Source organism: Galleria mellonella, unplaced genomic scaffold (assembly GCF_026898425.1).
Source record: "Galleria mellonella isolate WM207_F2 unplaced genomic scaffold, CSIRO_AGI_GalMel_v1 utg40, whole genome shotgun sequence".
NCBI classification, from domain to species: Eukaryota; Metazoa; Arthropoda; class Insecta; order Lepidoptera; family Pyralidae; genus Galleria; species Galleria mellonella.
This window is the reverse complement of record NW_026442094.1, coordinates 5,804,389-5,827,690: the sequence shown is the minus strand read 5'-3', so window position 1 is coordinate 5,827,690 and position 23,302 is coordinate 5,804,389. Positions and strand designations below refer to the sequence as shown.

The following is a 23,302-nucleotide window of genomic DNA, read 5'->3' as shown; positions in this document are numbered from 1 at the left end:
CTGTAGTATGCTAGTCAGAAAACTTTCTAATTATATCATACGAATTGATAATGTTTTAATACATTATTATCAAGTATATATATTTCTAACAACTATAACAACTACTGGCAAAATCCCTCTTATATGATATGATGATAAAAAAATTATACATAGTTGATAATGTTAAAACATTGATGTTTATATTATACACAAAATAATTTTTTATATATATTTTATATATATATATATATATATATATATATATATATATATATATATATATATAATGAATGCTACCATATATTATTAATACTCATCTGACTTATTAATCATTAGCCTTTTGATAATTGATTAATAATATCCAGTCTAAGTTTAACAGATTAACATACTTTACGAAGTGGATAGATATTGTAGACAAATATAAATAGTTACGACATCACTATTTTTGTATGAAAATTAATTATGCGGTTTTATGCGAAAACTAACATTTTTACTACTAAACAGTGCGAGCACAATAAATGATTTATTATTTGGAGCTGATAATTTGGCACAGTGGGTATATTTAAATTTCACGAGCGGCAGCCCTTGCCAACGTGATCGTGTTCGCGCCACATCATCTGCCTACGATCCGCGATATAGCGATGGTTTAATTTGTTGCGCGCTGTCTGCTGCACCATGTTTAGACTAGGCTTTATAACTGTTACTAATTTTAGGGCGAGCTTCCATTTGTTGACCATAGACACTTTTTTTACTTTTTATTTATGCAAAAGTAAGATTAAGCAAATACATAATTCTAGTTTCGGTATTTAATTCGTTATCGTAGAAAAGGTTCAATATTTAGTACTATTTATTTGTTTCGGTGAAACATTTAAAATAGAGTATTAATGTGTATATATGTAGATTAATTTTCACTTATTTCATTCTTTCTAGAATTTAATTATCAAAACCAATGTAATTAATAATATTTTTAATCAATTTGGAAAATTATTTTTTTGTCTGAAAGGATTATAGATTGGTTCCATAGAAATTTCATCAAAATCGGTTCACTAGTATAGTTTTTAAACCAAAATAACTGGTTTAGTCACAATTGAAGTTGGTTTTTTTTACAACAATCTTTAATTATGCAAAAAATATTACTATTTCTGATATTTCTCCTCCTTTATTGGCTTTGTTGTAATTTTATCGTGCTACATCGGGGCGTTACAGATGATACAAGAGTGTTGTCTGTGATTTTCAAGTTATATTCTAGCTTATCTGTTTTGACTGAGAATTGAATGACAACCCTGCTTGTTTTATTTGATTATGTGCGCTGGTATCTCTGTGAAGACTTCCAATATCATAGTATTATGTAGATATTAGGTAGCGAGCATAATAGAAGGAAAAATAGAGGGCAAAAGAGGAAGGGCAAAACCGAGGAATAACTACATGGGACAGAACAAGGAAACACCTGGTGTCATGTCGTATATAGAAGTCAAAGATATGGTCTGAGATAGAGCTGGCTGGAAGAAAATGCATTAATTAGTTGCACCGACAAGCGGAAACTTTTAATTGAAAAGAGACGGTAGATATTAATACCATACTATTATCGTTTCAAAATCGCTTCGCTGTCGCTACTTAGTCTCTTAACATTGTCGAGTTTATCGATAATTACGCTTTCAGACCACTTGACGGGTCGATCCTCTCGATTCTCTTTTTCTGGCCGTTACCGGCGGCCATAAAGCGACAAATAAATTGCATTGAGTTTGTTTGATTGGGCTATTATAGCTTTATTTAGATCTCAAGCCTTTACAGCGCCCAACAAATTGATATAAATGATTTTATCGATGCGGTGCGCGTGTTTACATCTACCAATATGTCGCCAACTCGTCAGGCGATATTTTTTTACTCTTTTAAAAGATTGTTTTGTTTAGTTACTTGTTTTTGTTTGCTATAAGCTTTCACTATGAATAATAATTACTGTTTTTACTAACATAACATAGAATGTAACCTATGTGACTTTAGAAAAAGATTTTTCAATTCTTGATTGCGTCGCTTATATTGATCTATTTTTAATTATTCTTTTTCTTTTTAATCGATAAAGTTTACTTCCGTATTGATCATGGAAGTTACAGTTAGTCTCTGTTTAGTTTTTCTTTTTGCGAAAACTAACTAAATACTACTTAGAAAACTAAGAAAAATACATTAAAACAAAAAGCGACTTCAATCGTCAAAATCAGTTTATTTAAAAACTGAACTGAATCTGATAAAATTTTATTACAAATATCCATACAAATGTATAGAAATTTCCATAACTTTCCCGATAAAAAAGGATTTTCCAAATCGGTTTATAAATGATGGAGTACTGAGGTACTCGTAATAAACATAAAAAAAATTACCGAATTGAGACTGTCCTCTTTTTTTAAAATCGCTTGAAAATATTCACGAATAGGCACATTTAATTAATATATGCCAGTTACGCGAATGAAGATGCGAATTCAGGTAGTAAGTAATCTTAAATAATTATTTTTTATTAATGCTCACTCCAAAGTATTTAATTACAAAGCTTACTCTGTACCAAAGAGCAATTAATGTTAAAAATATCAATACCTACCTATCAGTCTGGTAATCTAAATTTAATACTTGCAGTGCTTAAATGTCCCGTGGGATTACGCCGAGCAATAGCTTCACTTTAATCTTCACGACCGGCCGTCTGTGGCAATGGCAGGAGTAGCAATAAATCACAATATTCACTTCAGGATTAGACACTAAAATGTTTCAGTTCCCTTACTGTTTCGTTTCTTTATTTAGTTGCCAGAATATTAGATACGTTTAGTTGCCAGATCGTTAGTATAGAGGAACGGTTTGTTTGAAGTCGAGTCGAGATTTTAAATTTATTTGTTGTAGAAAAGAATAAAAGTAATTTATATTTAAGTAAACTTAAATTTAAGCATTGTGCAATAGTAATCGTATTTTTTATGATTTTATAGTCCAAAAGGGAAAACAATTTTATCTTTTTTAGTAAACAAATTTTAATTAAAAAGTTGTTTGTCTTGTTACTACGTTTTTTTTTCAATTTTCAAGTAATTATATTTTTTGAACATAATTATCACGGCTTTGAATTAATTGTTTTATTATATAACACCACTAGTTATTTTCAAATTTAAATAATCTTTGTTCAAATATATTTGTTTACAAGCACTTTTAAATCGTTAAGTTCGCGTGAATTAGTATAATAAAGTATTTTATGTGTTAAATAGGAACATAACCTAACTGTGTACCGATTTTCATGCAAATCTGTTTAGCCGTTGAAGCGTGAACGACATGATTACAAACTTTCACAATTATTTAATATTTAATAATTATTATATAATATTAGTAGGAAGAACCCAGAAGTAGTATTTGATAGCGAATCAGAAATTCGATAGTTCTATTGTATAAACCTCACAAAGAGAGAGTATTTTTAGAGAAATTAATAACGCCTTTTGATAGTAATAGTGGTGGGTCAATCTTCGAGTATTGGCAGTCATATACATATATACTAATGTTAGCGGAATTAAACAAAATAATTGTAATCAAATAACCAAATTAATAAAAATTCAATAGATCTACCTTCGTCTAAAACTACGACACCTACACGCCTGCCCCCTTAATTTTTTTTCCGTGAAAACGCAGTTGTTAATAGGGCAATAAATTGCGTCGGCGGCCCGCGTGCACAGGGCTATAAACTAGGAAGCGATCTTTGAAGTCGGTCGCGTTATTCACCCGTACTGACACGACGGTTGTGGTCGTTTTACGGCCGCCAGAACGGCACATTGTTGTTTTTGTTGTTATTGACGATAGTGAGATGTTATGACATCTCACTAACAATTTCTTTCTTCAAGAGTGGATTTGGACATAATTTAATTTTATTGTTTCTTTTTCCATTCTATACTTTAAGTGCAAGTAATTACTATAAATTATAGAATAGGTTATAGTTTACGTGAATCTGATATAAATGATTTTATTGCAAAATAGCACATTGTTGTTTTTGTTATTGTTGTTATTGACGATAGTGAGATGTTATGACAACTCACTAAGGATTTCATTGGTCAAGAGTTGATTTAAACCTGATTAAATGTTATTGTTTTTTTTTTCCACTCTATACTTTAGGTACAATTAATTACTACAAATTATAGAATAGGTTACAGTTAACGTAAAATTTGCTATAAATGATTTTACGTCGGAAAGGTACATTGTGTCTTTTGTTGTTGTTGTTATTCTCGATAGTGAGATGTTATTATAACTCACTACAGATTCCATTGGTCAAGAGAGTATCTGTTGTTATTTTAGTCATTTTTTAATCTTAATTCATACTAGTTTTTTTGCCCGCTACTTCGTACGCGTGGATTTCACAAGAAAATCATGAAATAAATTACTTCTAGATGGGAAATGATGATGTTAGATCTTGGGGAATACAACAATGCAAACCGCATCCAATTTGGTATAGCAGTTTTTCCGTGATGCCAGAACAAGCATAATACAGATAGACAGATTTTTTTTTTTAAAATCTCTCATGTGCTCAGACATAGATACTAACTATAAGTAGAATGGAAACATTGTATAGAAAATTGTCACCGTTGTCACTTCAATACACGTTAAATGGTTTTACAGTTGGTGGAACGAAACATTGTTGATTTTGTTGTTGATGTTGTTTTTAGCACAATGCAACTCGCTAACGATTTCATTTTAATTTCGAAATAAATTTAAAAATGCCCTCATTTGAACGGTTTCTAGCGTTTTATTAATTCTTACACTAATATTATAAATGTGAAAATGAGTTTGTTTGTTTGTTATCTTATAGCGTCTAAATGACTTAACTAATCACTGTGAAATTTGGTATATACGTACTATATGAGGTGGAGAAGGATATAGGCTACTTTTATCCCGGTCAATAAATATATCCCGGTCACAGGGACAAAGTCGCCGGTAAATGCTAGTTAGTCTATAAATAAATTTGTATTTTAGATATTGAATTTGGATTATAGATCCAAGACTCAAGTCCGACTAAACCGTCTTTCAAAAAAAACGTACATTTTTTTACTTTATCCGAGCAGTAAGTACTTTATATTATTCACAATTTCGTGTATAATAAAGTATATGTCATATATGTGTAAGTATAATTGTTACTTATATATATTTATTCGTTTATATATGTAATATTAGTATGTATGTATATCAATAATTAGTAGTACCGCATTCGAGTATTCTGACACTTCCCTATGGTTGACTGGGAGAGAATGCTTTTAGCATTAAGTCCGCCATGTAAATATATTTATACTAATAAATAAATAAATAAAAAGATATAGATTGGATTCTTTTTATCGTGTAATTCAAACAGGAAAAGCCGCGGGATACAATTAGTAAATAAAAACAACGAGGGTGGCTTTTATATATTATATATAGTATCTTTATTAGGTATTTATAACCGAAATTAATTAGTCTTAAGACATAACCCTCGAGCGAAACAAAAGCTGCGTACGTACGTATGTACGACCTTAGGGATTTGCTAGTGTAATGTTACAGACGGGACGGGAAAAAAACAAAACAAATATTATCATTGTTTACAGCCGTGTGGTCCCGGCATAGAATGGGCTATCCCTTCCTTTCCCGTGGGTATTGTAAGAGGCGATTAAGGGAACTTAATGATTAAATGGATGGGCACCAGTGTCCTTTTCAAAACATCGCCAAAAGCTTAACTATTGTTGCCGACCTGCCTGTTAAGCGTGGCAACTACTAGCAAAAATCCCACTGCGGGAGGTCTATGTTTAGCAGTGGACGGTTAACGGTTGATATTATAATAATAATAATAAATCTTTATTACCAAATACAGGGTAGCACTATTACATATTTTTTGCCTCGGCTTACAAATTAGGGCTTTATATTTTTTTTTACAACTTAGAATGGCAAACAAGCTGACGGCCCACCTGATGGAAAGTGGTAACCGTTGCCTATAGACATGAGCAGTACCATGGACATAACAGAGTGTACTGTTTCGCCCATGATACCCCCAAAGCGTTGCCACTCCTGAGGACTCAGGTGTTATTCCTCTGTACTCAGTAAATAGACTTGACTATAACTTGACATATTATTAGGAACTGAATTGAATATTGTATTCATCATATCAGCCTTTAATTGTCCATTACTGAGCATAAACCTTCTTCTTGGGGGTTTAGCCAGTAGTTGCCACGCTTGGCAGGCGGATTGGCAACTGCAGTTAGGCTTTGTAAATATTTTGAGAGAGTCGCTGCTACCCACTGCTCGCCCTACTTTAGCCGCCTCTTATTGTATTATGTAGATATAAAGTACAATCTTAATCCTTTATAATTAATTATTGTAAATATTAATTATTGTAAATATTAATTATTGTAAATATTAAATATTGTAAATAATTTGACATGTACAAAAATTTTAATTGCCTGGAGTGTGATGCAATATATTCAGCTGTAAATTGTAAGGGAAAATAAATAAATAATAATTTTATCGCTTTTAAATAAACAATTATATGTTGAAATATGATCATTTGTTTTTAATAATTGGATATTCCAAGAAGAAGGTTAATTTGTCTCCGCAGGTTATTAGGTGGATAATATTACTTCGGGAAATTTTATAAAATGAAACCACGTATTAATTCTGTTCCTTCTTTACGGAGCCCTTTTTCTCTTTTTTATTGTAATATATTAATAGTTTTTTTTTTATTTACAAAAATAAATGATAAGAAATTAAATCTATGTTTCGAATCGAAAAAAAATCCACACATAATTTTAATGTTATTACACTTCGGTATGAATAAAGTGACCACACGCCCCGTTTTGAACGGGACTGTCCCTTTTTATAATTATGAGTCCCAGTGTCCCCAATATGAACTCTAGGACGCAAAATTGTCCCATTTTCGGAAATCGCGTGAAAATTTGAGTAGTCTAAAGACGATGTTGCTAAATTAAGGTAAATATAAAAAAGAGCCAACAGTTTCATTCTTACTAAAAATGTTCACATTTAACCAAATATTCGTATTAAATCATATTTGCTCCTCCGACAATTATAACTAAACAAAATGTTTAGTTACATTTATATTTATCGGGTATATTTTTTAATTCGTAATTTTTTAGCTAACTTTTTCGAAATAAATAACTTTAGAAAAGTTTTTATTTTTTGACTACCTTTTAATTGTCTTAAATAAACCAATGTCCTATTTTGAGTCAAAGAATAAATGGTCACATTAGGTATGAAGGCTCTCAAGTTTGTATTGGGTCTCGCTGTTTATTTTAAAGGCAGTTAATATAAATAGATGGTATTATATGAAGTTATATTTCACGGTAACCACTTCAGCAATTTTGAAGTTCATCAGCTCTTATGAGTTATTGCAGGTATTCCAATAAACAGGACTTAATCATTCTTGCCGAGGACTTGTTATTTCTAATTTGATCTCCTTTACCGTGTTTAATAACAAATTGTATTTAATATAGGAAATTAAATAAACATTTACGTACAATATTTACGTGAAATTTCGTAGAGTACGGAAATACTTAACAATATTAATTCGTTTAATAATATATTTTTTTCTACATAACTGTGTTTATTTTAATTCACCAGAGGGAGACTTTGTACAAAAGTCGTTTGCTTGGGTACCTCTGTTCCATTCGTGTTTCAACCGTAAAGCAGTTGTGTTTGCATGGCTGTGTTTCGGTTTGAAGGGTGGGATATGGCGTGAATTTACAGGGTACAGAGGAATAACACTTGAGTCCTCAGGAATGGCAACGCGTGGGGGGTATCATGGGCGAAACGGTATACTCTGTTATGTCCATGGTACTGCTTATGTCTATGGGCGACAGTTATCAATTTCCATCAGGTGGGAGCGTCAGCTTGTTTGCCATTCTAAGTTGTAACAAAAAAATCTTTTTTATAATAAATTTAAGAAAAGAAAAATTGTTCATTCGGCTTTTTCGACTTATTTATATTCTAAAAATATTTTAAAATGCTAGAATACTGGTATGGTACTGTTCATGTCTATAGTACTGCCCATGGTATTGTTTATGTCTATAGGCGACGGTTACCACTTTCCATTATGTGGGGTTTTTTTAATAGGATGGTAATGGAATGATAACTTCGCCTGCGCTAACGGTATAGTAAGGGACAATAGATGAGGATGGGGCGGGTCAATTAGCCAATCGTGACGAATTCAATTATAAATCAATCACAATGATTTCCAGGAAAAATCGTGTGGAGGTCGACCTGACAGGGCACATTGTCAACAATGGGGTTGCTAAGTCCAATTACTTATAATCCCTTCTGTCCTCCCCTCCCCATCAGGCGGCCGTCAGTTTCTTTACCATTCTAAGTTGCATAAAAAAGTATTGCCCTACTAAATATTTTTCTCCGGGGGGAAAGGGATTGTTAGTAATGGAGACTGAGAATCCCATTGTTAGCAATATACCTAACCAGGTCGACCTCCTCGCGGTTCCCCCTGGAAACTGTCATGGTTAATTCCTAATGAATTTATCATGATGGGCTAACTGGCCTGTTTTCATTCTCATCTATCACCCTTCACTGGTGCTCCGCCAGCGTATCCCGTTAGCGCAGGCGGTGTTACCGTTACCATACCATTTTCACCCATAAAAAAAAATTTTATCAATTCTCCAATTTGATGCTTAATTTTATTTCGTTTGTGTTACGTCCAATTGGTATAGAATATAGGTACTAGTTGGGGTAAGTCAGAGGGTGCCTCTAGGGGTGACACTGTATTTTGATCCGTGATTCTTAATATAATGGGGTCGATTCTGCAACCTTATTTTCTACTAATTGTTTCCCGCGGCTTTGCCTGCGTGAATAAGTACACTTGTACCTAGTATAATATTATATTATCTGTGCTTGTACTTAAAAGGAATTCTTCGAGTTAGGATAATATTTACTCGTGTACCAAATTGCAAATACATTCATTCAGCCTGATTGAGTCATAATTTTTATTAATTTTCATCACATTTGTAACATTACTAGCTCTTAATCGTGACTTTTTCCGCATGATCGGGATATGTTCATATATACACTAGCGGCAAAAAGTAAGGGGTAAAAAGAAACTAAATTTTTAGCGATTTTTTAAATCTTTGATAAAAATAGTCTTATTGGATATATATATATATATATATATATATATATATATATATATATATATATATATATATATATATATATATATATATATGCCGTTAACACGTCAATAGGTAATAAACAAACAAACTTACTTTTAAATTTATAATATTAATAAGGACTAGTAAAATCTTGTAATAATAATTTCTGTTCAGAATATATTATATTAGTTTTAAAAAGCTATCATTTATGAAACATAATATTTATTTCTATTTTAATATAATAAATTATAAAATTCCAACATTCGTTTTTTTAACCCATTTTTAACATTTCACAACCTATGAAATACATTGTCATAATACCATTAGAGAGATATAATAGAGCTGAATGCCTCTACTGACGCAATGCTTTATGGCTGCCATAAAACACCGCAAAAAACCGATTAAGCATTCGAAAAACCGCAAAATAAAACACTACAGTATATTACAGCTAATGTCGGTTAAACAAACATCTCGAGGAAAGAATAAATCTCAAAACAAGCTCGAAGATTATGGGATTTAGGATGGGAGACACCTGTAAAACCATGGGGTTCGGTTATAGGACGGAAATGGTGTGTTTCTCTACCAACAATAATATAAAGCTTACCACAGTTCGCCTGTCAGAGGAAGTGTTTTATGTGACTTTTGTAATAAGTTGGACAGATACAGACTGTGAAGAATGTCTTATTTTTATACAATTTAAATAAAACAAGATTTTGTTTCATAAAAAAACAATAACATTAACTTTAATCGTAGCAAAACCAGTTATTTAGCTTAAGAAAATAAACTACTAATTTTTACAAACTTTTAGGGAACTAATCTAAAAGTATACCTTTTCAGACAGAATAATTATCCAAATTGGTTTATAAACGACGGAACCATGAGTTACTGAACATAAATAATGTATTGTTTATAATTAAAAGTAGTTCCTTAATTTGGTTACAGCCGTATTTTTTGAAATCGGTTAAAAATAATTTTATTGCATTCTTGCATTTTTGAGAAGGCAGGCCAGTTAGCCCACCGTGATGAATACACCTGGAATTCAGCACGATGGTTTCCAGGGGGGTACATATGAAGGCCGACCTGACAGGGTATATTGCTAGCAATGGGAGAATTATAATAATAGTCGCTTCTCCTCTTGTTGGAATCAAATCTATTGGAATTTATTTCAATAATTACCCTATAGGTTTTTTAATGAGTGAAAATGGAATGGTAACCCCGCCCGCGCTATCGGTATACATCGACGAGGCACCAGTAGAAGATGATAGGTGGGAATGAATGCAGGTCAGTTGGCCCACCATGATGAATTCGATAAGAATTAAACATGATGGTTTTCAGGGGGAACCGCGTGGAGATCGACCTGTTAGGGGGTATATTGTTAGCAATGAGAATGGTAATTCGCATCACTAACAATCCCTTCACGAGTTAGGCATTGTCTGAAAAGTTTCCACTCTGTCACATTATGTAATCTGTGTGCTACATTTAGTGAGGACGAGTTACCATAATCGGCCGATCGTTATATCCCAAAATAACATTTATTAAACGTTGTACCTTAGCAAATGGACGATATATCACTCGCTCGGTGTAATTATATGTTGCGATTGCAATTAATTTGATACTTAGTGCGTCGTCGTCAGTCGTCAGAAGCGGTCTTGATACTTGGCTTATGACCACCGCTGTTTGTCATTTGTATTCATGTCAAACGTCCATAATGTACATTTCCAATTATTTATACATTTATAATTTATATAGTGTATAAATTGTACATCGTAAATTTATAACGTAATTTATAGAATGTATAAATGTATAATTATAAATTTATTTATATGTAATCTGTAATGTTCTAGATGGAAAGTATGTGTGTTGTTTGTTACTCAATTGTAGATGAACGGCTAAACAGATTCGGTTGAAATTTGGGCCACGGATAGACATTATACTATATTTACATATTAATATAGGTTACTTTTTATAGTAACAATAATAAAAACAAATTCATTACCAAACGAAATAAAAACGGAAATAATATAATCAATAAATGATCTATTTATTTATTTATTTATAGGATTACCAACATAAGATACAGCTAAACATTTCAATACAATACACTGGCAGATTAGATCTAACTGTTCTTACATTTATAGGCAACCACAGTATGCCTTGTGTTTGATAAAATCTATTTTGAAGTAGCTGTACTTCATGTTTTTTTTTTTTATGGGTGAAAATGGTATGGCAACCCCGCCTGCGCTAACGGGATACGCTGGCGGAGCACCAGTGAAGGGTGATAGATGAGAATGAAAACAGGCCAGTTAGCCCAACATGGTTAATTCATCAGGAATTAACCATGATAGTTTCCAGGGAGAACCGCGAGGAGGTCGACCTGGTTCGGTATATTGCTAGCAATGAGATTCTCAATCTCCATTCCTAACAATCCCATTCCCCCCGTTATTGAAGAGTTTGTTTGTCTGAACATAGTAATCTCTGAAACTAGAAGTTGCTTTTGAGAAATTCTTACTGTATTTGATAGCTCTTCCTAAGTAAGATAAGCCTATCTACCTCAAGAAATTCAATGCACCATTGTGAGCGATTGTTATATGGTCAATTAGTTTTCTATTCAACATCACGATGTGATTATGAGTGAAGCCGCGGGGCACAGCTAGTAATTTATATAAATTATTACATAAATATACTCACCAGAGGGAGACTTTGTATAAAAGTCGATTGCTCGGGTATCTGTCCTATTCGTGTTTCAACCGTGAAGCAGCTGTGTTTGCATGGCTGTGTTTCAGTTTGAAGCGTGGGATATGGCGTGAATTTACAGGGTACAGAAGAATAACACCTGAGTCCTCAGGAATGGCAACGCATGGGGGGGGGGATTATCATGGGCGAAACAGTATATTCTGTTATGTCCATGGTACTGCTCATGTCTATAGGCGACAGTTACCACTTTCCATCAGGTGGACCGTCAGCTTATTTGCCATTCTAAGTTGTATAAAAAAATATTGTTACTTATTTATATATTTATTTATTTGAAGGAACACCAACAGCGTGTTGCATTATATCACATATAACAAACATTAAATATAACACAATATTAATGCACGTGCCTATTAAATAACATACTTAATAAAATATGTTACAAGTGAATTGGGGAAGAATTTAAGATCTTTATTCTAAAAATATGATCGAAATAGATTTAGTAATTTTAAACAAACAAAATCTTTATGACAACAATGATCCTTTGATAAATTTACAATATCCTATTAAGTCCATCTGTCCGTCAGTTTGATATATTAGCTACCCAATTAATTAGTGCCATTGTTAGCAATTGTTATATGGTCTATCAGTTTTCTATGGGTCGCTAGCCATAGCTGGTAGTGACTACATCGTGCTTGAGCTAAATTTATTCATCAATTGCAATGAAAAGGAAAACTATATAATAATTTAACCCTTCTTTGCATGATTTTTTTTATTGGTCAAATAAATCAAGGTGATATAATTCATGTTCAAAATTAAAGGAATAATGGTTAAAAAAATAAATTTGACAGCTATGTTTTTTTTTGCAATGAACATTAAAAAGGTATCTAGATACGATCAACTTAAAGTGAATATGTTCTTTTATATAATTTTTGGGCATTCAATGTTATGATGGTAATTTCCACCATTATGCAAAGAAGGGTTAATGTTGTATTTCGTAAAAAAGTTCCGACTTCAATTAGGCCAAAAATAGTTATGTTGATTTTAGTAACTGAATTACTGAATTGATGGCAATAAGATTTTTTATAGGATCAATCTGTAAGTATATTTTTTAGATAGAAAAAGAGTTTTACAAATGAGGTTTATAATTGATGGATGGAGTTATGGGGTAATAAACATGATATAATTAAATTAAGAACTTGTGCACTTTTTGAAGTCGTTTGAAAATGAGTCCTAAGTTAAAATCTTTACCGTATACCGAATTAAGCCAATACGTTAGCCTGTTTCAACGGAACCTAATAAAAATATAAACAAACAAACAATTGACTCGAACATAGACAGTCTGCTAAAGGAAGTCTATTTAGATTTCTTTAAACACCATCTATTTAATACTGTCCTTAAATTTATATTTCAATTTGATATTACAGCAAAACTTTATTGTAATGATCAATATGAATTAAATTTCTATTTAAGTCAAAAACACAGGAGTCACAAGACAATAACACATTGGTTCCATAAAAGTTTTATCAAAATCGGTTCAATGGTTTAATTTTAAAATCAAAATAATTTGTTTTGCTACAATTGAAGTCGAGTTATTGGGAACACAATTCTAATTATATCCTAATATTTATTGCAGTAAAATCGTGAGTTTAAACTAATGGTGCATTATCCATTATGCTATAATATTATACAATCTATTTATATAACTTTAATTTTCGTATATAATATTCTTGTAATTGTTTATTATTTGTAATAAGTTTACTATTGTAATCTTATGGCGGAAACAATAAAGAGTAACCATGGTAATATTACCATATGGCCTTATTGTACTACATTTTTAGTAATAAAATTCATTCATTAATTCATATCTATCTATTTATAACTCTTAACTATTATATAACTCTACATGAATAGCAATAATGAACTAATAGTATTGGAAACTCCAGATAAACTCGCGATATCCATGAATAGATTGCTCTTCATCCGGATTATGGACAGGCGATATAATAGTAGTTATTATAACGTTTAATTGGATATCACAGTTTGAGACAGCTCTACCGAGTTAGAAAATATAATCCTTTCCTAAATGAGCCTTGTTATGCACAGATTAGAGTCGATATTGCTTTGCAATTGGAAAACGTTTTAATAATTCGGCAGAATTATTGCGCCGACTCGTTCATTGCGCGATTTAAAGTTGACCTATTTAATTGAAACTATTATACTAATGAACTGTTGAAGCACTGAATAGTCCTTGTGAGATAGAATATGGATTTTTAAATGCTATTATATTATTCTTAGCCTCTTGAGGTCTATGGTCTGATAACGTGATTGAAGTAAAACATTATACAGATGTGTTCGTGAACGAAATTTGATAGATTAACTATATTCTTAATCCATCATCATATCAGTATTGTTGAGCATAGGTCTCACCTTATTGAAAGAGTCTTGCCACTAGTAGCTACTCTTAGTAAACGGTTTTGATTGAGAACAGCAGTTAGGCTTTGGTGATGTTTTAAGAGGGGAGAGACCCTGCTGTCCATTCCTTGACTATTAAGTTCTCTTAGTCGCCTCTTAGAAAAAAAGTAAACGAGAGGAGAGCGTTGATTGAAATAATAAAGAGTAGAAGAGGCAAAATGCTGGGCCACCTTATACGACATGACGATTTTTTTAAGAGCATAATAGAAGGAAAGATAGAGGGCAAAAGAGGAAGAGGAAGACCGAGGATTAACTACATGGGACAGATAAAGGAAATACTAGGCGTCATGACGTATAGGGAGATAAAGGATATGGCCTGGGATAGAGCTGGCTGAAGGAAGATGCATGAATTAGTTGCACCGACAAGAGGAAACTCTTAAATGAAAATGAATGAGTCGCCTCTTACGACAACTACAGGAAAAGGTGCATTCTATGCCGGACTATACGACTATGTATATATGTATATTTAATTTACCAGAGCATTCTATGAGTCAACTCTGTTAGGAAAGGAAATAGATTTTTTTTTAATCCACCAAGGTGGCAAATAAGTATATACCCCGTCAGATGGTAAATGGTTACTGTAGCCTGTGAACGCCTTTAAGAGAGTCACGCGTTTGAGATGTCACGTGCACATTGGGGACCATAAAGAAATCTTAATACATTCTTTTTGAAGAACCTCATACACAACCTCAGTCTTAAAGAACCACAGTCTCTAGGGTTTGCTCCATATTCCTAGGGAAAAATTATTTAATTTTATGAATATTAGCACTACATTTCAGGCTTGATATAATGAAAATCAACAAACGCGTAAGTTTCTACACAATGTCTGCTTTTTCTTTATTTTTCTGACAGGAACTGTCCGCGTAAGGTAAATTTCATGAATATTCGTCTTGACGTAAGTAATAATAATTAATATCAGAGTACGGCTATTGTATAAATTCAGTATTTTCTTCGTAAAGCTGTTTTTATCTAAGCAAACTAATTGTTTAATTAATCCACTTAGCCAGTAATTATATAATTTCTTTATTTATCTGCAAAATCTTTAATTCGTAACCTTATTATATGAGTTCTTTATTACTATTTAATTTATTATTTTATTGTTATTATTATTTAATCGGTTACAACACTTTCTAAAGTCATTAAGCTGTCATTGTATCTAGGTTATTATAGATTGAAAATTTTCGATCAGATCGATACTGTAGGATACGGATTCATATATTTCTGCTATTTGAGCTAAGAGTGTTTCACGAAAGGAATATTTTAATAAACTTTTTCAAAGGTTATTAGGATAATAAAGTTTGTTGGCCTGTGCTCCTACATTTTAGAATATACAGTTTTTGTTGGAAGTTGCCTAAATATCTTAAATATACTTAATGCAGGGTTACGTTACTTAAATTTTCTCAAATATCATTCTTTTTTTCATCACATTAGTCTATGACAGAATGAGTTATAGAGATGATGATTAAGACCCATAAAAATTAGTATGACTATAAAGTAGATAAACGATTATTCAGTCGACCACCAGTTACCAAATGAGCGATTGACCTATTTTAATAATCAAATGCTTGTTAAGTCTACAATTTCAAATTGATTCGAGTTATTTGATTTGAAGGGAGAGTTTTTGAGAGTATAAACCTTTTTTTTTTAATTTGCATTTTTATTCAGTTCATTGACATTTGATAATCGGGCAGGTAACTGTTTTACAGTTATTGCTGAAGAGTAATTTTGTGCCCTTGATCAAAGTTTATTGTTTGATTTGTAATCAAATATAAATATTTTGTTGTGTATTTATTTATTTTTTTATGGAACACCAACAGCATATTGCATTATAACATATAGGTATAACAAACATTAAATATAATACAATATTAATGCACATGCCTAATATAGGTATTCACAGCATTTACTTTAACATAGTTATACAGTGCGAGAAAAAGAAGTAAATAATAAAAATAAACATGTAACCTAAGTTGTGAAATACTATTATGAGTGAATTGAATTAAAAAATATAATATATATATATATATATATATATATATATATATATATATATATATATATATATATATATATATATATATATATATATATATATATATATATATATATATATATATATATATATATATATATATTTATTATGATAATCAGAGTTAATTTTTATTAGACTATTGTACAAAGTGTTTCAGCAATTTATTCCTGTAGGAATTCGAATTATCATACACTATATCAATATCAGGTAATTTGGCATTAATTTCATTGTATGACGCACTAATCCTGTGTGTTGTGTATCGGGTACATCCCTAAAATGTGACTGTAAAAATGTGTATTTTATTAAAAATAATATTATTCATTGCATTTAAGAACTGATAGTGTAATAAAACATGTTATAGCCTGTTTCAATAAATAAATGAAAATGTAAACAAATTAATATCTAATTTAGTATGTCTCGAGGCAGTCTGTTGATACTCAATAGTAATATTTGGGGGGCTAGTAATATACCCAATCAGGCCGATCTTCATGTTGTCCTCACTGGAAACCATCGTGTTGAAGTCCAGGGTTATTCATCACGATGGGTTAATTGTCCTGCTTTTTTATCCTCAACTATCATAACTGAGACTAGTGTGATATATATATATATATATATATATATATATATATATATATATATATATATATATATATATATATATATATATATATATATATATATATATATATATATATATATATATATATATATATATATATATATAATCATCAATACATATAATAAAATAAAAATCATACTGATTGCTGTCTGTACATGGAATGGAATACTTGTCTGTTTGTCTGTACGTTTGTGCACGCTAAACTCAGAAACAGCTTGGCAGCAGTTGAATTAGCTTAATTTTTTTTTATATATGTATCGTTTTTAGAAAGTTCTGTCTACTCGTACGAAGCTGGGTCGGATCGCTAGTCAATAATATAAACTCTCTTTCGTACTTGAGACACATTAGTAAAAAGTTTAATAAACTTTAAAAGAAATATTTCTTTACAGATCCGTCAAAGTTAATTAAGCGAAAAAAGTCCACGGACGATGTACGTTCGCCACTTGGCGGGGAAGGTTCTCTGACCAGTGAAGAAGGTGAAGAACCAGGAGTCGGGAGACGGAAGAAGGCCAGAACAACGTTCACGGGCCGGCAGATCTTTGAACTGGAGAAACTGTTCGAAGTGAAGAAGTACTTGTCCTCTGGCGAAAGAGCCGATATGGCTAAACTGCTGAATGTTACTGAGACTCAGGTGAGTAAGGAAATTTTTTAAATTAATTATTGTAAGTAGGAACCTTGGGGATACAAGCGTAGAGTTTAGTACAAGAATCGTTGGTAAAGTGTACCTTATCCAAGTATGTAAAATAAATAAATAAATTTGTCTACGTTCGGTATTCAAAATGAACCTTCCTAGAAATTGATATTTATTTATACTTACTTTACTTTATGCTCAAAAACTTATTTAACTTTATACTCAAAAATTTACTATCTTAGATAAAGATGTACAACAGGCGAGTTTAACTCTGTAAGAGTTCTCTTCCAGCAAACCCTGAGTGAAAAGGAGCATTGATTTTAGTTTTTTTTTAAACAAAGAAAAGTAGAGTATGTGTTGTAAGGATAAAAAGTTAATTGTTTCACCAAAAAGCTGCAGTGTTTGGAAACTAACTGTAAAAATGATTTCTTTATATGATTGAATTCACAAGGGCTGGAATGTTTACTATTTGATTCTGTAAAATCTAACCATAGTTGTTTGTTGTATCACGTCGAATAGGGATGTATCTTATAAGGACGTAGACACAAGGAAATAAAATAAATAAATACAAAAATATATTTAATGTAAAAATGTGAATAAACGTTTTGATATGCACATTACCTAATCTATTATGTAACCTCACATTTTAAGAGTATATCAAGCGTGGTTCTAGATATGTGAAGTATTAGGGTTCCGTACCAAACAAGGAAATTAAGTTCATCGTCCGTTCCTCCATTCGTTCTGCTACCACAGCACTAAATTGTGGCTGCAGTTTTAGATATTAATATTCGCCATTGTTGTATTTGGTGGAACTTTAAATATATATTGATATTATTACTGAAACACACACCTATATATATATATATATATATATATATATATATATATATATATATATATATATATATATATATATATATATATATATATATATATACACATATATATATATATATATATACACATATATATATTAGGTCGACCACCACGCGGTTCTCCCTGGAAACCATCCTGATTAGAGATGGGCAATCCACCTGGGTGGGTTTAAAGTCTGGTGGGTAAAAACCGGGTGTTTTGGGTTTATTGGGTTTAAACCCCATAAACACCCAAATTTTTGGGTGTTTATGATTTTGTACTTCATCATCGTCATCTCAGCCGCAAGACGTCCACTATACTGGACATAGACAATATTATTATGCAGCCTACAGAATAAAAAACTTTTAATTTGATTTTGAGTTTATTAAGAAAGAGATGAAAGTAAAATGTAAAACTACAGTCAATCACTGTCAGATTCAGAGTTATTACAAGCGATGAATTGTATAGGTTCGATAGGCTCTATTTCGTCTAAACTGTTATGTTCATTTACTTGCTCAATGAAAGCTTCTAAGGTATTTTCTTCATTAAACTGAATGTCCTCGCATTCAGCTTTATGTTTAAGATTCCAGTTATAACAAATGAATGAAATTTTTTCAGTTCTTTCAGTTGTAAGTCGATTTCTTTTGTTATTATGTATGTAGCCTTGGATACTAAAGGAACGCTCAGTGGCTGCCGAAGTACAGGGAGCTGATAGAATACGAATCGCTACTTTGCTTAACTCAGTGGAACCACAAATACCTTTCCACCATATTAGGGGCTCAATGCTATCTAATGAGCTCCATACAAATCCTCTGGCCCAAAAGTTTTCTTTAGCTTTATAACACGCCAAATCTGCCATTACATTTGACAAACTTAAGTGTTGGCTTAAATTGTAGATAAACTCCATACCCTTAAGTTCTTCCTCTTGAGTAAGTTCGACTCCTAGAGTCCTGGGGTCTAGAATATATGCTGCAAAATGTATTGGCCTCATTGCCATATTGCATCTTGAAGATACTGATGTTAGAATCTGCTGTTTGCTTTCTTCGCTCAATGTCGAAATCTCATTTAATGCAAAACGTATCTTAGCTTGTACATCTCTAAATGTAATGTATGTGCGATGCAAACGATTCTGGTCGCTCTCTAAGTAAAATATGCTTTCAGTGACTGGTTCCAAAATACTTATACATTCCCCTGTCTTCGTCCAGAAATCATCACTTAGAATTAAATCTTTAATATCTCTTGAAATTACCACATCTTCTCTAACTGTTAATATTTGCAAAGCTATCTTATTTGCTTTCAAACTTTTTAACGAAGTAACATGACTTCCCCATCTTGTAGCACAAGGCAATTTTAGTGTTTGTGTAGAATCTTCACCCTGCCTTGATTTTATCAACAAGGAACTTAATCGTTGACTCCTTTTAACAGTTTTTATTATATTTATGGCTTGCATAATAAACACAGTTACTTCTTGTATCTTTACAATATCTTGGCACAACAAGTTAAGGATATGTGCACAGCAACCGAGAGGAACAACATGTGGATATTTGAGTTTTGTTAATTCGAATGCCTTTTGTATATTTCTAGCGTTATCGCCAATAAGTACAAGAAACTTATTTGCTCCATACACTTTCATTACTTTTTCAACTTCTTGGCTAAGGTATTCACTAGTGTGAGGATTACTTTCTGTATTCAAACTTTTAACGTATGCAGGTTGAGGTTTTGATATAAGAAAGTTTATTATTCCTTCATTTCTTAAATTAGACCAGCCATCGCACTGAAGGTGTAAGTAACTACAAGCATTTAGTTCCTCATTTAACTCAAAACGCATTTCTCTATATATTTTATCTAAGTATTTTGTCGCTAAAGCTTTACGTGAAGGTATTTTAAATTTTGGTTGCAATTTTTCGAAAAATTGTATCCATAAAGGATGTTGCACCATCGATAATGGCGTCCCTGTTACAAATATAGCTCTGGCTAATTCTGTTTTTATATGATCATCGGTGTCTTGAAACTCAGCATTTATTGTAGTGTTAGCAGACGACGAGGGGCTTATAAAAGAATCATTTGTCTCTATCTCTGACAGTCCAGACATTTTGGTTTTGGACGAGCTATCTTTTATAAGTTTCATAGAGTCTTTTAATGTTTCTGGAGATTTTGGACAAGTGATAAGATGTTGAAGCATTTTGGCAGCATTACTGAATTTGTAGACCTTATTACAAAGCTTGCAAGAAACAGACTTGTTTAGTAAAGTACGGTAGTGCTCCCATATGCGTAAATCTTTAGGTCTCCCCATTGAACCTAAAAAAATGAACGATGATTAGTTGGTCTGACGAAAATTCAACAATAGAGTGCCTATTTTTTTACAATGATTATTTCTTGTTATTTACAATAAATTTATTAAAAAAATAATAAAATAAATACAAAAAACCTTTGTAAAATTACATCTCCTCGGAGGATTAAACGCAGACGCTAGTTTATTATCGTATTGTTCTGTATTTTTCTCAGCAACTTCTTTAATTCGATTAGGTACTTACGCATATTATGTTAAAAATAAATATCTAGTACACATCTTAGGCTATCCACCATTATTATCCAATGACGACTCTCAGCTAACTATGCACTATCATCCAAAATAAACGTGTATGGAAAATTTTATCCCAGTCGGTTGAGGATTGAGGATAATTGCATCAACATACGAACATACCTACATACTTTTATTTACATAACGCAAGCTAAATAAAAGCTTGTAATAATACATCTAATTTTAAGTTAAAATTGTTAAGTGATCATGATATAATTGTATCATTCAAAAATCCACTTACCTTTAATTATTTCTTGTTAAGTATAAATATTATTTCAAATCTGCTCCCTTAATATGCACTTTTTTACTGCTTTTCCTACCTAACACGTTACCAGGAAGTCACGTTACCAGAGTCAGAGTAATAGTGAACACGTTTGACAGTGATTGTCGTCGCCTCATATTCAGCGTCGACAAATAGGGGAATCCCCAGTCATAATGTATTGCATGCGTGGCGGTCTTACTTCAAATCCATAAACAAAGAGATAATTACAGAACTCGATACTAGATGGCGCTGTTTTTGTTTGAAGAAAGTTTGCGGGCTAAAATACATAGAATTTCATCAATGACTTCCACAAAGAACAACATTTCTGTTTTTTCTAAGTCCGTATCTCTTCCGTATATTTCATAAGATATAAGCTTGGGCTACATTGTTATGCAACGTGATTTTGTCGCTGTCTTGCTAGCAGGGTTGACAGATATACGATTTAAATCGTACTCATACTATTATTTGTCTATTTTTTAATGTACGATCGTAAAGATTATGATCGTAATTCGCACAAAAACATACGACTTTTTGGTTACCTGGCAACATTTTTATTATGAAACGAACATGCTCACATCATCAGTCACATGCAACAATTTATTGGGGATTTCCCCTTCACATCTGGCAGTCCTGCTTGCTAGAATATAGGTAAGTCAGCCACAGTTACTGACGATCGATATTTAAAGGGTATTGTTTTTGTGCTAAATATTTCATAAAAACGTTATTTAATACTTTGTGGATTATTAATTTAGTTGATAATCACTGGAAGTAAAATGGATGCTAATTTGAGAGATCAAGATCTTCGTATAAAACAGTTAATAAAAGAAAATCTACGTAAGTACTCTTTTTATACCTAGGTAGGTAAGGTATAATAAACACAAAAGGTACTTAGATCGCGTGTGTTCGAAGCATTTATTCTAATAAATTTAATTTAAAATTGTAGAAAGAAAAAAATGTCTGCCAAGCCGTAGCCGAAGCCGATCTCCAAATATATTTGGCGATAGTGAGACCCAGTGTCCAGATGATTTACCCAGCGTCGTCGCAACAAAGAAAAAAACGAGGATAAAGTAAAAGAAAATTTACTGAAAGAAGAAACAAACTGTTCTAAATGCTTAATTTATGGAGAAGAGGATAAAAGAAATGAGTATTTCGGACTGTTAGTGGCTCAAGAATTTAAATATATACGGCCATGTGTGCGAACGAGGTGTTATGAAGAAATTTTAAAGTATCTACGGGAAGCAAAAGGCCAACATGTTGATCAACTGCAACATGAAAACACTGAAAATTAATTACTTTCATTTTATTATATATAGATTTTTAAAATTTCCTGAAATATTATTAGTTAACGTTTTATTTAATATTGTAGAATTGATCAATACAATTTATAAAAATAATTTATTGGTATTACTTACATATTTTCAAAAAAATACGTAAAAACCTATTTTTTTGGGTGATTATGGGAGTTTATGGGTGTTTATTGGGTTTTTACCAAAGCACCGGGTTTAAACCCGGTGCTTTGCCCATCTGTAATCCTGATTGATTTATTGTTGAATTCATCACGATGGGCCTACTGACCTGCTTTATCATCATCTATTAGCTATAACTAGTACCTCGTCAATATATACCGATAGTACAGGCGGGGTAACCATTTCATTATCACCCATGAAAAAAAATATAAATAGACATATGTCGAGTAAATTATATATATATTTTACATATATTACAGAATGTATTAAGGTCGTTATGCTAAACTGTAATCATTATCTAGTTGGTTTCCAGAAACGTGAACAAAATTAAACGTTTCAAACTGTAACCCATACGTTGGGCATGTTATTCCTCATTCAGTTATTAGTGGGACAAAATATAAGCTTAAGCGGATAAAATTTGATAATATTTTCTTGACAAAAATTGCCTTTTTATTTATTCATTTCGGGATATTTATTCACTGGATGTTTTAACGTTTTCTTATGTATTATAATGAAATCATTTTGAATGCAATCATATTATTTACCGACTTTAAAAAGGAGGAGTTTCTCG

The 23,302-nt window shown here is 31.8% G+C and overlaps 2 protein-coding genes across 2 annotated transcripts in view; one reads left to right on the top strand and one right to left on the bottom strand.

The window, feature by feature from the left end:
* LOC113520377 (homeobox protein 10) overlaps positions 1-23,302 on the top strand; it is a 118,177-nt gene that overhangs the window by 21,277 nt on the left and 73,598 nt on the right. Inside the window, exon 3 of the mRNA XM_026905700.3 lies at positions 17,326-17,567. Coding sequence (XP_026761501.1) covers positions 17,326-17,567 — 242 coding nt within the window. The remainder of the gene's footprint in view (positions 1-17,325; positions 17,568-23,302) is intronic.
* Positions 18,588-21,417, bottom strand: LOC128201337 (uncharacterized). The gene is made up of 2 exons (XM_052898017.1): positions 21,245-21,417; positions 18,588-20,720 (listed from the first exon to the last, which is right to left on the bottom strand). The coding sequence occupies exon 2, from the start codon at positions 20,713-20,715 to the stop codon at positions 18,844-18,846; it is 1,872 nt and encodes a 623-aa protein (XP_052753977.1). The 5' UTR covers positions 20,716-20,720; positions 21,245-21,417; the 3' UTR covers positions 18,588-18,843.

What these genes read in the sequence shown, in the direction of transcription:
- LOC128201337 (XM_052898017.1), bottom strand. Translation starts at nt 20,715, where the DNA reads ATGGGGAGACCTAAAGATTTACGCATATGGGAGCACTACCGTACTTTA.